Source organism: Protopterus annectens, chromosome 12.part0, assembly GCF_019279795.1.
Source record: "Protopterus annectens isolate FY-2018-M chromosome 12.part0, PAN1.0, whole genome shotgun sequence".
NCBI classification, from domain to species: Eukaryota; Metazoa; Chordata; order Ceratodontiformes; family Protopteridae; genus Protopterus; species Protopterus annectens.
In genome coordinates, this window is record NC_056746.1 from 227,768,207 (window position 1) to 227,785,613 (window position 17,407).

At 45.9% G+C, this 17,407-nt stretch overlaps 1 protein-coding gene across 1 annotated transcript in view; it reads left to right on the forward strand.

Annotated features, from left to right (window-relative positions):
- IFT140 (intraflagellar transport 140) overlaps positions 1-17,407 on the forward strand; it is a 3,212,973-nt gene that overhangs the window by 2,657,985 nt on the left and 537,581 nt on the right. Inside the window, exon 25 of the mRNA XM_044089294.1 lies at positions 8,965-9,097. Coding sequence (XP_043945229.1) covers positions 8,965-9,097 — 133 coding nt within the window. The remainder of the gene's footprint in view (positions 1-8,964; positions 9,098-17,407) is intronic.

Genomic DNA, 17,407 nt, shown 5'->3' on the forward strand with positions numbered 1-17,407 from the left:
CCTAGGTTCTATGGCGGCAGCTATCCCGCTTCTAATTCATGCCCGCTGCATGCGGGTTCTTCAATGGACCCTTCAAGTTCAGTGGTCTCCTCTTTGTTCGCCTCTAAACGCCCGATTAAGCGGTCAGCAGAGCGTGCAGGGACTCCCTTCTGTGGTGGCTTCTTTCTCCAGAGCCCCTAGCAGGAAGACCCTTTATGCTGCATTTCCCGAGCCACAGTGACCACGGACGCTTCTTGCCTCGGTGGGGGCATTCTGGGAAAGATTGTCCAAGGCACGTGGAATCCCACAGAGACGCCATTGCATATAAATGTCCTGGAAATGAGGGCGGTGCTCCTAGCGCAAGCACTTCACCACGCTTCTTCCTACAGGGACTATTGCGATTCAGACAGACAATATGTCCGTAGTCTGGTATATCAACAAGCAGGAGGAACCAGGTCTTATCCCCTTTGTCGAGAGGCCATGAGAGTCTGGGAATGGGCAATTTCCACCAAACGCTTTCTGATAGCAACGCATTCCGAAAGTCCAACATCCTTGCGGACAAGCTCAGTCGCACCATCCTTTCTCCACACGAGTGGTCCCTCAATCTTCAAGTAGCGAAGAAGATTTTTGCCGCTTGGGGCAACCCTGTTGCATCTTTTGCTTCTCCTCAAACGCCAAATGCGACAATTTCTTCGCTCTGCTTCCCCACCAGGAGTTCCCGAGGATGCTCTGGTGCATGCTTGGCCTCCCGGTCTCCTTTATGCCTACCCTCCACTTCCCCTGATGCAGAGGTTTCTGCAGAAAGCCAACAGTTTGGGGAGCAGAATGATTCTCATTGCCCCATTCTGGCCTCGACAACCTTGGTTCCCTTCAGATGGTCTCACAAAATCAATCCACCATGGATTCTGGATCCATTCGGATCTCATCTCTCACCCTCTGGGAATGCCAGTTCCCAATCTAACCCTGAAGTTGACAGCTTGGCTGCTCCAATTCCAACCTTAATTAGGACTCCCGGTATCTCTTCACCGTCAAAGCCATTTTGGTGGCTGCTCATAAACCTTCCACCAGACAGGTTTATCGGAGTAAATGGAAGAGGTTCTCTATATGGGCAGGACAGAGAACTGTGGATCCTTTTTCAGCACCTATCTCTGCGGTGCTAGATTTTCTAACAGACCTCTTTCATCAAGGGGCCAGTTCTTCCACGATTAAGGTTCAATTGGCTATCTCGCATTATCACATTGGACAGGACACAGCTCCTTATGACAGCGAAATTATGCAAATCCTTTCTCAAGGGAGTTTTTGTTAAGGCCTCCAGTCAAGGAGGTTGTACCGCCTTGGGACTTGTCTTTAGTCCTGCAGGCCCTTACTGCTCCTCCTTCGAGCCTGCAGCTTCTGCTGATTTAAAATTCCTTTCCTGGAAGACTGTCTTTCTGGTAGCTATCACTTCAGCCAGAAGGGTGTCTGAGCTTCAGGCTCTTTGTGTCAAACCGCCTTTATCTTTCTTTCTTCCCTGATAGGGTGTGCCTCAGGACCAATCCATCTTTTCTTCCAAGGTCTCTTCTGAATCCAATATTAACCAGTCAATCAATTTGCCTGTCTTTTTTCCCAAGTATTCAAACAAAGGGGAATACAAATTGCACTCATTGGATGTTCATAGACAATTACGTTTTTATATTAACAGGACAGCTGGCCACAGGAAATCAGATCAGCTGTTCGTCTCCTTTGCTAAATTTGCTCTGGGTAAAGCAGTGTCTAAAGTCACTCTATCTAAATGGATTGCTAACTGCATATTGCAGGCATATGACACTTCAGGCAGACCTGCTCCTCAGAGGGTTACGGCTCATTCTACTAGGGCAGTTTCTACGTCAGCCTTTAAGTCCCATGTTTCGTTGGATGATATCTGCTGCAGCTACTTGGGCCTCGCCTCATACTTTTATTTCTCATTACAAGGTGGATGTTGTTTCTAGAGGAAGAGCATCCTTTGGCTCAGCGGTGCTCGAACATCCTTCCATGACGGCCGCCCAAGATTCAGGTAGCTAGGGACTCTGTCCCACAGGTTGCAGACGAATGAAGTCTGCCTACTTCAGATATAGAAGTTATGTACTCACCATAACGCTCCATCTGAGTAGGTGACTTCATTCGATGCAACTATCCTCTCCATCCCCTGACCTTTATAGAGCGAGTATTTATGCTGTTTTAGTATACTGTGGTCAGTATTTGAGGCAAACTCAATCTGAGGTCAGTCAGGGCTTGGCAAGGGGTTATGGGTAAGAGGGAGGAGCTAGGAGCTCGGAGCCTAAGCTTTTGAATTGCGGCTCGGATCCGAGATCGGATCCGATACCCACAGGTTGCATCCGAATGAAGTCACCTACTCAGATGGAACGTTATGGTGAGTACATAACTTCTATTTATCCTCCAGCATGTTCTCTATCTTGTGGTTGTAGCTAGTGTTATCAGTCACAAGTTATACCTTCTCTGTTGTCTGCCTTCATTACACGCCTGGATTTATCATTGCCTAGCTCAATCAGTGCTTTTCTTTCTCCCTGTGTTAAGTTATGAATTTTTTTCGTAGGAGGTTTTTTAAGGAGTTTCCTGATATCCATCTCACATTTCACTTCGAAAGCAGCTAATGTTTGATGTAGTGGTGGACAATAGCTGCTAGGCCTTTTTATAGTTTCATCAATACGCTTATTTTCAATGTCATTACTTTTGCCATGAAACTGTACCCTTAAGTTGAGCTTCCTCACAAACATCGGAGCCGATCCTGTTTTGCAAAAACCTTCGTCACCAATGGCTATCGGTGCCGATACTGTTGCGGTCACATCGGTGTCGGCTGTGACTGGCTCCAACCACCATCTGGCTCAGGCTTCGGTGTCGGCGCCGACCGACACCGTTACTGTTATGTCTGTATCGGCTCCGGCTGGAGCCGATGCATCGAGACTTTCTTTCGGAGCCGAAAAGTCCTCGGCTCCGTCTGCATCTATGGTTTCTTCGGCTCCGATGGTTCCTTCGAGGAAGAGGTCCAGGTCCCCTTCCTTGGAACCGATACTCTCGGCTCCGGCCTCACCTCTCCTCTCGGAACGGAGCCATCGGAGCCGATCATCTAGGTCATCCAGGCTTTCAGACCATGATTTAGAGAGGGTGGTCAGTAGATTATTGAAATCACAGGCACTGGCCCAGATGCTGCATAGTCCGTCTCAACAGACGACTATTAGTCCACACCCTCTTGAAGTTCCTCCTTCGACTCTACCTCAGAGTTTGGAGCTGGAGTCTTCGGGGATAGTTTCTGCTATGGCTGAGGGGCGGATACCCCCCCCTTCTGCACCCTCGGCATCTACTCTTATCTCCTCTTCGAGACCTTCCTTAGAGGGATTCGTGGTCGGGCTTCCTGGTCTCCTCCGAGGGAGAGTGGCATCGACCCTTGTCCGACCCCACTCTTCCCCTTGGAGCCTCGGCCTTGGTGAGCTCGGCTCTGACATCTGCCTCGGAGCCTTCCCTTTCGGTGGGCCCTGGAGTTCCGGTTTCTTCGGAACGGGTTCTCTCGGACCTCCCTGGGAGGGGGGCCTTCGAGGTGATGAAGAGTGTGCTGGCCACTGGGCTCAGCCAGCAGTCTATTCCCTTAGCTCCTCCCTCTACAGTGCCTGTCGATATCTCTGCCATCTCTCTTGCTCCCGGACCCAGAGATCCTCCGCCTCAGGTTTTCCCCACTGGGAATAACCCCCTCTTCCGAGGATTCTCCTGATCAGTCAGGAGATCCTCCGCGCAAGAGGACTTGTAAGAGGAAACACCTAGACTCCCTGAGTCTATCACTTCAGATACCGACTTAGATGAGTCGGAGGGATCCCCAAGATCCCCTCTGAGGATGTCTCCTTTTCAGACATCCTAGAACTCCTAAAACAGAGGGGAAACTGGCCCTCCACAAATCCCTCTGAGGATGAGTCGGTATACCTAGAGGCGTTTGGATCTCGGCCCTCCACCTCCTGGGTGTCTCCGCCTTCGACCCCTTATGGAGGTTATTGCTCGAAGGCCTGGGCTGCTCCTGACTCTGTAGAGCCAGTTCCTAGGAGGCCGCCTAAATTTATTACTGCCCCTTCGAAAAGCAATTCCTACTTAAAGGTGTCCCTGTTGATGCCATGGTGGTGGCGGCTGCCACTAAGAAGGAACTTGCAGATCCTTCCGCACCTGTCAATCCCCTAATAAGGATTCTAGGACCATGGATAGGTATGGTAAGCGGATGTTCTCTTCAGCGACCTTTGCTATGCGCTGAACTACTTATGTCACTTCACCAGACTCCAAAGGGACATCCTTAAGGAACTAGGTGAAGTAGTACAGGATCCTACAGCTGCAGGGGCTCAAGAGAAAATTGCTTCTCAGCTAGGAATCCTTAATTCTATAGCTAACTCCTCCATGCGACTGATATCATATGCAGCAGATGGAGCGAGTAGAGCCGCAGGTACAGGGGTGGCTCTTAGACGTCAATCCTGGATGCGGCTCTGTAATTTTGCAGATCCCTTTAAGGCGTCCTTCACAAACTCTCCCTTTGATGGGTCAGCTTTGTTTGGCCCTCAAGTGAAGGATACATTGACCAGGTGTGAACAGGATGGCAAGACTCTTTCTGCTGTAGGGGTCCGTTTTTCCACCCCTTCTAGACCTTACCCTAAAGGACAGAAGGGTGGAAAGATGTGGTTCCGCCGGATACACGTGGTCAGTTTACCCCTAGAGGCAGAGGGGGTAATAATAACAGACGCCGCTCTAGAGGCAGAGGGGGTCCACAGAACCAGGGAAGCAGAGAGCCTCTCTCTGACAAGCCCTTTCAGCATCCCTGAGATGTTGCCCGACTGTCCATCCTTGGAGGCAGTCGGGGGAAGACTATCGCTGTACCCAGAAGCCTGGCGTTCCCTCACTCAAGACAGATGGGTACAGTCGATTATATCCGAGGGTTACAAAATTCCTTTCGAGGAAAGTCCCTTCTCTCACACAAATTCCCTTCCAGATGTACCACCCGGTCTAAGGGAAGTTGCAGAGTTAGAAGTATTAAAACTTCTACAAAAAAGAGCCATTCAGCCAGTTACAACAGACCATTCAGAGCCCGGAATCTACTCAAGATTCTTTTTGGTCCCCAAAAAGACGGGAGACTGGAGACCAATATTGGATCTCAGCAGACTCAACAAGTCTGTGAGAAAGACAAGATTTCGAATGGTCACACTTCAGTCAATTTTGCCCTTCCTAGAGAAGGACAACTGGATGTGCTCAATAGATCTTCAGGACGCTGCACTATCACATAAAATTCACAGATGCTCCAGAAGATTTCTCCGCTGGCTGGGGTCCAGTCATTTTCAATTCAGAGCCCTGCCCTTTGGTCTCACTACAGCCCCCAGAGTGTTCACCAAATGTATGGCAGTGGTCACGGCTCACCTGAGACGTCAAGGATTCCAGGTGTTTCCGTATCTTGACGACTGGCTCCTTTCAGCCACCACCAGGCATCAACTTCTTCAAGCCAGGGATTACACACTAAATCTCTGCACTCAATTGGGAATTTCGATCAACTACGAAAAATCCTCCTTATTGCCCTGCCAGTCTATTACTTTCATAGGCGCAAACTTAAACACTGTTCGAATGTCAGCAACCCTCACAGACCAAAGAATCTCAGATATACAAAGTCACGTGAGGATCATCCTTGCCAGCAAAAAAGTACAAGCCAGAATGGTTCTGAAGGTGTTGGGCCTCATGGCTGCGGCCATTACCCTTCCCCTGGCCTGCTTCTACATGCGCCTGCTTCAGTGGATGTTGTTCACTCAGTGGTCTTACCAACAACTTCCAATGCGTCACCAAATCCTGGTGACACAAATTTGCAGGAATCATCTTTCATGGTGGATTACTTCTCCCCAAATTCACCAAGGCAGACCCTTTGTATCCCCGGCCCCGGTAGCCACTGTCACTATGGACGCCTCCCTGATCGGGTGGGGGGGTCATTATCAGGGCAGGATGGTTCATGGGACGTGGCAACCGCTCAATACCACCTGCACATAAATGTCCTAGAGATGAGAGCAGTGCTTTTAACGTTGCAAGCCCTCAACGACTTTCTTCCCATGGGAACAATTGCAGTTCACACAGACAAACATGTCTGTAGTATGGTATATCAACAAACAGGGCGGAACCAAGTCCTACCCCTTGTGTCGAGAAGCTCTCAGACTTTGGCAATGGGCGATCTCCTCTCATCGGTTTCTGGTAGCAACGCATATCCCTGGGAAAACCAACATTCTAGCGGACAGATGGGGCAGAGCTATTCTCATGCCTCACGAGTGGTCTCTCAAACAATCTATAGTGGAAGAGATTTTTCTAGAATGGGGCCGCCCATGTTGCGATCTTTTTGCTACTCCCCAAAACAGCAAATGCCCAGACTTCTTTTCTCTCTTCCCGCTGCCAGGCCATCCCCCCAGAGACGCTCTAACCCAGGATTGGCCCCAGGGACTTCTTTATGCCTTTCCTCCCTTTCCACTGATTCCACAAGTTCTCCAGAAAGCCACCGTTTTGAGAGCCAAAATGATTCTCATTGCTCCGTATTGGCCTCAACAAATTTGGTTTCCGTTCCTCCATCATCACCTTTTGGTGCAGCCGTGGCATCTGGACCCAGTACCAGACCTTCTGATTCACCAATCGGGTCAGCTGCACCGGTCTATCCCTTCTCTCAACCTCACAGCATGGTTGCTCCACTTCCTTCCTTAGCCAGGCTTCCTATGATCTCTAATCCTGTTAGGGACATCATAGTAGCTTCCCTAAAATCCTCCACTAGAAGGATTTATACCAGCAAATGGAAACGCTTTTCTTGTTGGGCAAAAGCTAAAAATATTGATCCCTTTACTGCTCCAATTCAAGCAGTTTTGGATTTCTTAGCGGAAATCTTTCACACGGGCTCTTCTTCTTCCACGGTCAAAGTTCAGTTGGCTGCTATCTCGAACTTTCATGTCGGGTTCACAGATCACAACATTATGTCCCACAGGCTTTGTAGAGCCTTCTTAAAAGGAATTTTTCTCCTGAAACCTCCAGTCAGGAGTCCTCCTCCTCAATGGGACCTAAATTTAGTGCTGACATCCTTGATTCTTCATCCCTTCGAGCCAGCTATTTCATGTTCCCTGAAATTTCTTTCATGGAAAACTCTATTCCTGGTTGCTATTACGTCGGCTAGGAGAGTGTCTGAACTTCATGCTCTCTCTGTTCGTCCCCCTTATTTGGTCTTCCACAAAGACAGAGTATCCTTGAGAACTAATCCGACCTTTTTGCCTAAGGTCGCCTCAAAGAGTAATTTGAATCAGTCTATTGACCTTCCTGTATTTTTCCCAAATTACTCAAACAGATCGGAACAAAAATTACATTATCTTGATGTTCACCGCCAACTCAGATATTATTTGGACAGAACAAAACAATTCAGGAAATCCGATCAGCTCTTTATTTATTTATTTATTTATTTATTTTACATTTGTTGACCGGGATAGTCCAGCTGGATACATATCCGTTTTCAGTGGAGGCCCGGGGAGAAAAGCTCCAAAGAACAGAGGTACAAGAGCACATATTTATTTTATTTATTTTATTTATTTTATTTTATTTCTTATGCTGATAACACAAAAGGCCTTCCTGTCTCAAAAGTGACTTTATCTAGATGGCTTTCTTCTGTCATCTCTGAAATCTATCAGCTCAGGGGAAAACAGCTGTGCTCGAAACCTAAAGGGCATTCAACCAGAAGCTTAGCCACTTCCACAGCCTTTCAGGCTAGACTTCCATTAGACACTATTTGTGCAGCAGCCACTTGGGCCACTCCTCATACCTTTGTTTCTCATTACAAATTGGATTTGGCCTCCAGGGACAGAGCCAGTTTTGGCTCTACAGTTCTCAAGAGTCTGTTCCATTGAGCCACCCAGGATAGAGGTGCTAGGGACGCGGTCCCATCAAGCAAGAATGAAGGCGAGATTGACAACTTAACATTGAGAAGTTATGTACCTACCATAACGTTCCATGTTAGTTGTCTTCTCTCGCCTTCTTTCTGGCGACCCTCCCTCCTTCCCCCTGGCCTGAACAGACCTTTTTCTCCCTACATGGAAGAATGCTTCTTAAGACCATACAGTTCTGGTCTTCCTAACCCATCCTTCAGGCTTTTTCTCTGCCTTATTTCTTCCTTTTGGGAAGTTTTTTATGCTAGGTGTTATTGCCTATAGACAACAAACGAGATCTGGGTACTTACCGCCTTGCATCATGGGATATGGGGCTGCCTCGAGCTGGTAAAAGTGACTCTCGAGCTTAGCAAAGTGCCGAGTCGGAGCCGAGGATCGGCTCCGAACCCATCAAGCAAGAAAGAAGGCGAGAGAAGACAACTAACATGGAACGTTATGGTAGGTACATAACTTCTCATTTTAGTATATTGGCAGGTTAGAAGAGCATTAATGCCCTTTCTTTAAATATTTGTATGTATGTATGTATGTATGTATGTATGAGGCAAATGTCTAGACATTCTGTAAAATCTGGGCATTTGGGAGGTATGCTGCCATATACTCTATATTGCTATACTAACAAGCTCTAAAAGGTATACAAGCGATTAGCAGCATGCTGCAGCAGAAAAGGAAAAAATATAAACTTAAAAGACATTTCATTGTTTGACTGTAAACTTTGCATTTTTGTTTTGTGGCAGTTTATTGACTTTAGTTATATTTGAATTTGGAGATATCAATTTTTTGCTGACATGATATGACATAAGATGACTGGAGACTTTCTGCTTTCTGTTTAGTTATTGAATGTATTAACTGCCTGCAGATCTGAATAAAGCAAAATAACTGAAATGGTGTACTTCATGTTTTTGCATCATAAGGTGTGTAGATCATTTACGCAAAGAAAAGTAAAGGGGAAGAAAAAACATAGTTATGCAAAGGTCATCACAGGTTTGCATCATTACACATCATTCTTGGATCTTATTTGCTATCTCCCTTCTCTTTCTAGGAACCTTTGGAAGTGGTGGGCTCAGTACTTGGAAAGTCAGTCCAGCATGGAGTCAGCACTGAAGTACTATGATCTGGCTCAGGATTACCTTTCCCTTGTCCGAGTTCATTGTTACCTTGGAAATATTCAGAAGGTAGGCAAAGATGTTCCTGCTCTTTATTGTTGGATGTCTGTACTTGAATAAATTACGATAGTACATCATTCATTCATTCATGTGTGCTTGATAAGTCATTCTGTTTGGGTCCTAACCTCTTGAAAAAGGTTAACCTATAGACTCAAAATTCTTGCAGAAGTGCATATTCCTGTATTCTTCCTTGAACTGCAGCACTGGTAGAGTTTTTAAATGACTCTAGAACATAAGCTGCTATTTAAAAAGGAATAATTAGTAAAGCATATAAATATTGCATAATTATAAAAATCAATCAGAGGAGCTTAGAAAGGATTGGGAAGAGAGACTGGATAATAAAGTCAGAAAGAAACAATGGGGGATATATGTATGTCTCCCAAATATGCAACAAAGTATAGAAGATTTAGGATTGTTGCCTGGAAGTGTTTACATAGATATTTTTATACCCCAAGTAGACTCCAAAGAATTTTTCCTCAGGTGGATATTAAATGTTGGAGGAGTGATGGGCAAGAAAGTGGTGGCTGAGAGCATGTTTTTTGGGAGTGTAGTGAGCTGGTGGACTTTAGGGATTCCCTGCATACCCTCTGTGGGAGATGCTGGGTGACCGGATTGGATTGATTGGGGAGATGATTTTTTTTAAGCTATGATGCAGAATCCGAATTACCTAGACATAGTAAAGCCTTGTTGAGTCTAATTATGGTGGCTGCCAAAAAAAGCAATTACTTGAAAATGGAAATCTAAGTCTAGACCAACTTTACCAGAAGTAGCAAATATTATAACAGAGGTAAAACAACAGGAATTGGGATTTTTAGAAAAGGGAAGGATCAAACTATATGGGAAAAATGGGAATTTTGAGAACAGCATATGCAGAGAAGGAATGAGGTTTAAGAGGCAGGATTTGAATGAGCCACATAATGCTTAACTGACAATGACTGCATAGATTATAAGTGATGCATAATGTTTGCAACTACATTTGTTTCAGTGGTGTCTGTAATGTATAATGTTTATGACTAAAGTGGTGTCAATTTGTTTTTCATTTATGTAAATGTAAGATTGCCTGTGTCATATGTGAAGATTTAATGAAGATGTTTGTTGAAAAAAAAAGATTTCTATTAGTCTATTTCGGTAAATGAACTTGTTGTATGTGGCTCTGTTTATCTGATTGCATTAGAGCATTATGTGATGTACATCTAATTTTGGATCTAGTTAAGGTTCATCAACTGAATGATGTTTTAAATCAAGCTGGTTGTTAAAATCAAGCTGATTGTTAAAAGCAACAACATTCAAACAAATCAGGAAACCAAAGCATTTTGTGCTGGTAGCCGTCTACTTAATACAAACAACTTCAGTTTCATTCTGTTTTGTGTGAAATTTATTCCTTACGTTAATTCTGTTAGCAAAAATGCACTTTGATAATTTGTGCATCTTTACACAATTGTTCAATATATGGTTACTAAACTCCTACTATTTTGGATGAACTCATGTAGTTAACGTTGAAGGCTGGTCAGACATGAAAGTTTGTTTGCAGCACTTAATAATTATTTACATGTTAAAAAAGTATATCATTTACGTGTCTCAGGAATAAAAGATTCACCTCACTTTTTTTTTTTCATTTGTTTAACTGCTCTGGCTGGAGGATAAACAGCATGCATATATCATTAAGGAAACCCTGCTGCAGGATTCACTAACATAACCTGGAAGTTCTGCTGTAGGCCTACGTTATCCTTCAGCCAGATCCTTACAGTATTTAGACTTTAGGATAGAAGCTGCTGTTAAAAAAGGGATAATTAATAGGGCATACAAAATATTGCATGACAGTATAGAAATCAAATAGATGAGGTTAGAAAAGCTTGGGAGGAGAGAATGGACAAGCAATTCACAAAGAAACAATGGGAGAACATATGTATGGCTCCCAAATATGCAACAAATCATAGAAGATTTGGAATTTTTGCTTGGAAGTGTTTGCATAGGCAGTTTTATACTTCAAGCAGACTCCAAAGAATTTTTCAAAAAACACCAAAATAAGGAAGCAATCAAATGGTGAGATGAAAGAGAAAGTCCTTTTAATCCATTTAATACATCCGTCCTGGTACCTCGGCAATTCGCCTTCAGTGGAACAAATAATCATATGAACACATCCTCTTTTTATACACTCATCAATTAAATTGAAGGAGAGGGAGCGTAAGTGTGCTGCTTCCGATTTATGGTCCATGAATGTCAATGACTCGTATTTGGAAGATTTTGTCCGTTTAGAACGGCTGATGTCTAAAGAAATTACTATTTTCTATGACTCAAAATTACTAGAAAAATATGTAGCCCTAAGTATCACCCCTAGAGGCTTACGTATAGATAAACTACCGGCTGGTGGTTTTAATGAAGATCAAAATGACCTGTTATTGTAGTGGAGACAGGCGACACAGGAATGTTGTTTGAACTGGTTAAAAATCCTCATTAAAAGAAATCAAAGGGCTATTGAGAATTTGCATAAAAATAACTGATTTACAGCAGGAACTTACTAGCAGGACTTCATCTGCTTTTTTTCCAATTGAATTTTAAAAATATCAGTGAAAAGATGGCAAAGGTTGAAAACAATGTCATGGCTCGAAAGAAATCCAAACTTAATCGGGACATTAAAGATTATGAAAAGAATGAAGTTTATAATTGGCCTTGGAGGGGACGCCGTTTCCACCAGAAGTACAAAAGACATTCAACCGGAAGTGAGGAGGTGCCGTCATGTTCATCAGTTGAGACTGGTGTGAGTCGCAAAAGTGTTTCGTTTGAAAATATTGTAATGGAAGGTTCAGAAGGAGTTGTAGAGAATCGGAGAGGAGAGCAGAGCAATCGGAAGTTTTACTCTAATGTGCAAACTAGATCTGGAAGGAACCAGGGTAAGGCGACTCACACTTCCACTTCACTGTCCAATTCAAAAAACTAGAAGTACATTTTTTATGTTCCTTGGAACGACAGGCATTGTTTAACTGCAGTCATTCGGCAGATGCTTACTTTTTGGACTCTGAAACTATTTTGGACAATGTTATCATGACTGGTTTTGAAAATGTTGCTGATGGTGTCTCTGCTAGTAATGTTGATTTTGTTTGCAACAATTTAAATGTAGATGTTAAGTTGTCTATCTCGCCTTCATTCTTGCTGGATGGGTTCGGAGCCGACCTCGGCTCCGACTCGGCCACTCTAAAAGCTCGAGAGTTGGTTCCACCGGCTCGAGGCTCCCCTTATATCCCACAATGCTAGGCGAGAGTTACCTCAGATCTCGTTTGCCGCTACAGCGATCGAGGTGTTGGTTTTCTACCGGTTCTTGGTAAGTGACTTTCTTGTAAAGTTAGTGTATTTAAACCCCTTTATTTTTAATTTTTATACTTATTTCCCTTAGTTTAGAGGAATTCTTGCCCCTTTTTCTTAAAATTCCTGTTTTTCCCCACAAGAACTTTAAGTTCTTCCCTCGGGCCTTCAGGCCTTCTTCCTTCCCTAGTGGGTGTGTGTGTGTGTTATTTTTCTTAATTTAAAACCTAGTTAGTTGTTTTATTTTAAGCTAAAACTAGACAGGGTGTAATCAGTGTGTTTTTGACTGTGTGTGTGATTGCACTTTCGGAATGTCTAAAGAATCAAAGGTCTCAGGCTTCAAGAAGTGTGATGCGTGCTGTCAGAAAATGTCTCTGACAGACGGTCACACTTCTTGTGTCTACTGCCTGGGACCTTTGCACCTGCAGGACTCCTGTGCTGTTTGCCATGGCTTCAGTCCCAGGGTCCTGCAGGGAAAAAAAAAATAAAAATAAATTAATTTTAAGAGGTTTACTCAAGCCTGAGGATTCCCTTACTGTGTCTTCAGGGAAGCCCTCCAAGGCTTCTAGGTCTTCGGCTCCAGCAACTGAGCCGAGACCTAAGGCTTCTAAACCTCCGCCTACATCGGCTCCGGCTGGAGCCGATGAGTCTCAGTCCACAGTTTCTGTGGTTCCCTCGGCTCCGGCTGGAGCCGAGGTATTAGAAATTCCCATGTCGGCTCCGACCAGACCTTCGGAGCCGACATCTAGGAAGAGGTCCAGGTCACCATCCCTTGGCTCCGTTCATTCGGCTCCAGGATCTCCCCTGCTGTCTGAACGGAGCCATAAATCTCACTCCTCTAGGTCATCGAGGCTGTCGGATCATGACCTTCAGAGGGTAGTGAGTCGACTTCTTAAGTCCGAGGCACTGGCCCAGATGCTTCAGAGCCCGACTCATCAGTCAATGCCTGCCCCTGTCCATCAATATATTCCTCCTCCGACTCCGTTGAGCTCGGAGCCGGGTCGTGTCGGAACCGAGACTGTGGTAGCGTCGGAGCCGATACAATTGTCTTCGGCTCCATCGTCGGCTCCGATTTCTTCCTTAGAAGAATCTTGGCGCCGGACTTCCATCGTCGGCTCCGAGGGGGTGAGTGGCATCGGGCCCTTGTCCGACCCCGCTCTTCCTCTCGGAGCTTCGGCGCTGGTGAGTTCGGCTCCGACATCGGCCTCGGAGCCATCACTGTCGGTGCCGAGTGAGGTTCTCAGCTTCTCGGAGCGGGGACCTCTGGTTTTGCCTGACAGGGGTGCGTTCGAGGTCATGCGGAGTGTGTTAGAGCCTGGCTCTACTCCACAGTCGGCTCCGGCCACCCCTCCCTCTACGGTGCCTCAGGTCAAGTCGACTCACTCCCTCATCCCGGACCGCAGAGAGCCAGCTCCTCAGGAACCCCCTGTGGGGATTTCATCCTCTTCCGAGGCCTCTCCTGATTTGGCAGAAGAGCCCCCTCGGAAGAGGAAGTGTAAGAGGAAACACATTGACTCACCTGAGTCCATCACATCTGACACAGATTTAGATGATTCCGAGGGTTCCCCCCGTTCCTCTTCTGAAGATGTCTCCTTTGCAGACATTCTAGAGATCCTGAAGCAGAGGGGAAATTGGCCAGCCCTTAACCCTTCGGAGGATGAATCTGTGTATCTTGAGGCGTTTGGCTCTCGCCCTTCCACCTCCTGGGTGTCCCCCCCCTTTGACCCCCTCATGCAGGTGGTTGCTAAAAAGGCATGGACGGCTCCTGATTCAGTGGACCCCACTCCCAGGAGACCCTCCAAATTCATAACGGCACCAGCAGACAAACAGTTCTTGACAAAAGGAGTTTCTGTGGATGCTATGGTGGTAGCTGCTGCCACTAAGAAGGAACTAGCTGATCCTTCAGTACCTGTCCATCCACCTAACAAGGAATCTAGGTCCATGGACAGGTACGGGAAGCGGATGTTCTCGTCAGCGACTTTTACTATGCGTTCGCTGAACTACCTGTGCCATTTCACTCGTCTTCAAAGGGACTTGATCAAAGAAGCAAGTGACATGTTGAAGGACCCTACAGCTGCGGGGTTTCAAGATAAGATGAACACTCAGCTGGCTACCCTTAACTCCATAACCAACTCCTCCATGCGCCTCCTTTCTTATGCGGCTGATGGAGCGAGTAGGGCCGCAGGGACAGGTGTGGCCTTACGTAGGCATGCCTGGATGCGGCTATGCAATTTTGCGGACCCTTCAAGGCGTCTTTCACTAACTCCCCGTTTGATGGATCATCTCTCTTTGGTCCTCAAGTGAAAGAAACCTTGACTAGGTGCGAGACTGATGGCAAGACCCTTTCTGCCGTCGGAGTCCGTTTTTCTACTCCTTCTAGACCTTACCCCAAAGGCCAGAAAAGTGGGAAAATGTGGTTCCGTAAACAATCTCAAGGGACTTCGCCTGACGCACAAAGTCGTTTCCCTGCCAGAGGCAGAGGCGGGAATAACAATGGTAGACGTCGCCCTTGAGGCAGGGGGGCTCCGCAGAACCAGGGCAACCGGGAAGCTTTCTCTGATAAGCCCTTTCAGCATCCCTGAGGTGTTGCCCAACTGCCCACCTTCGGAGGCAGTCGGGGGAAGATTGTCACTGTACCCAGAAGCCTGGCTATCCCTGACTCAAGACAAATGGGTACAGTCCGTCATTTCCGAAGGCTATTCTATTCCCTTTCTTCGCATTCCAAACCAATCAAAAAAATCCCTTCCAGATGTTCCACCCGCTCAAAGGGATCTAGCGGTTTTGGAAATTTCAAAACTGCTTGCAAAAAGAGCAATTCAGCCAGTTCCAGCAGACCAGCAAGGATCCGGAATCTACTCAAGGTTCATTTTAGTTTCAAAGAAAACATGTGACTGGAGACCAATTTTGGATCTCAGTATCTTGAACAGATCAGTCAAGAAAACAAGATTTCGGATGGTCACGCTGCAATCCATCCTTCCCCTATTGGGAAAAGGAAACTGGATGTGCTCTATAGACCTTCAGGATGCGTACTATCACATAAAAATGAACAGACGCTCCAGAAGATTCCTCCGCTTCAGGCTGGGAACCAGTCATTTTCAGTTCAGGGCCCTGCCCTTTGGTCTCACCACTGCCCCGGTGTTTACCAAATGCATGGCAGTGGTAGCTTCTCACCTGAGACGACAAGGATTCCAGGTGTTTCCATATTTGGACGACTGGCTCCTCACAGCTCCCACCAAGCATCTCCTTCTGATGGCCAGGGATTACACTTTTCGCATTTGTCAAAAGTTAGGCATTTCAATAAATTGCGAAAAGTCTGTTTTGTCACCTTGTCGTACTATTACTTTCATAGGCGCAAATCTAGACACAGTAGACATGTCTGCAAGACTAACACATCAAAGAATAACAGACATTCACAAACTGGTCTCACTCCTTTTCAACAACAACAGAATAAAAGCCAGGTTGGTACTCAAAGTGTTGGGAATTATGGCGGCTGCCATACCTCTGCTTCCATTAGCCAGATTCCACATGCGGATCCTTCAATGGATGCTCTTTACACAATGGTCATACCAGCAACTTCCAATGTCCCACACCATTATGATAACGCAGGCGTGCAGAAATCATCTCATGTGGTGGATGTCTTCCCCTCAGCTCTTGTTGGGAAGACCCTTTGTTCCACCCCCTCTGGTTGCTACTCTGACAACGGATGCCTCCCTGATCGGGTGGGGGGGGCATTATCAGGGCAGGACGGTCCAGGGCACATGGCAACCAAACGAATGCCACTTGCACATAAATGTTCTGGAGATGAGAGCAGTGCTTTTAGCGTTGCAAGCCCTTCAAGACTCTCTTCCCTTGGGAACGATTGCAATCCAGACAGACAATATGTCTGTAGTGTGGTACATCAACAAACAAGGCGGAACCAGGTCATACCCCCTGTGTCGGGAAGCACTCAGATTGTGGCAATGGGCGATTTCTTCTCAGCGGTTTCTGATAGCAACGCACATCCCCGGGAAGTCCAATCAAATTGCGGACAAGTTGAGCAGAGCTATCCTCATGCCTCACGAGTGGTCTCTGAAAGACTCTGTTGTGAGAGAAATTTTCCTCAAGTGGGGTCAGCCTTGCTGCGACCTTTTTGCTACTCCCCAAAACAGCAAGTGCAGAGAATATTTCACTCTATTCCCTTTACCAGGCCAACCCAGCAGAGACGCTCTAGTCCAAGTTTGGAACCGGGGACTTCTGTATGCATTTCCTCCCTTCCCACTAATCTCTCAAGTGATACAGAAAGCTATCGCTCAGAAGGCCTCATTGATCCTCATTGCTCCTTACTGGCCTCGACAGGTGTGGTTCCCCTTTCTACATCAATTTCTATTGGAGCGACCTTGGCATCTGGACCTAGTTCCAGATCTTTTGATCCATCAGTCGGGTCAGTTTCATCGCTCCCTCCCTCTCTGAACCTCACTGCTTGGTTCCTCCAGTTCCAACCTTAGCCAGCCTGCCTCAATTATCTCACTCCGCTCGAGATATTTTGATAGCTTCCCATAAATCTTCCACTCGGAAGATTTATTTGAGTAAGTGGAAACGCTTCACATATTGGGCTCAAGGAAGGGACATAGATCCTTTCACTGCTTCCATCCAAATAGTCCTTGATTTTCTAGCTGAACTCTTCCATGCAGGTTCATCTCCTCTACTCTTAAAGTTCAATTGGCAGCTATTTCTAACTTTCATGTGGGTATTTCTGAATCTGCCTTAATGTCCCACAAGCTTTGCAAAGCCTTTTTGAAAGGAGTTTTTCTTCTCAAACCTCCTATAAGAAATCCTCCTTCTCCTTGGGACCTAAATTTAGTTCTTACTTCTTTGATTCTTCCCTTTCGAACCTGCAGTCTCCTGTTCTTTAAAATTGCTATCATGGAAGACTCTCTTTCTGGTAGCTATTACTTCAGCTAGGAGAGTTTCAGAGCTTCAAGCACTCAGCTGTCGACCTCCTTATCTATTGTTTCATAAGGACAGAGTATCCTTACGAAC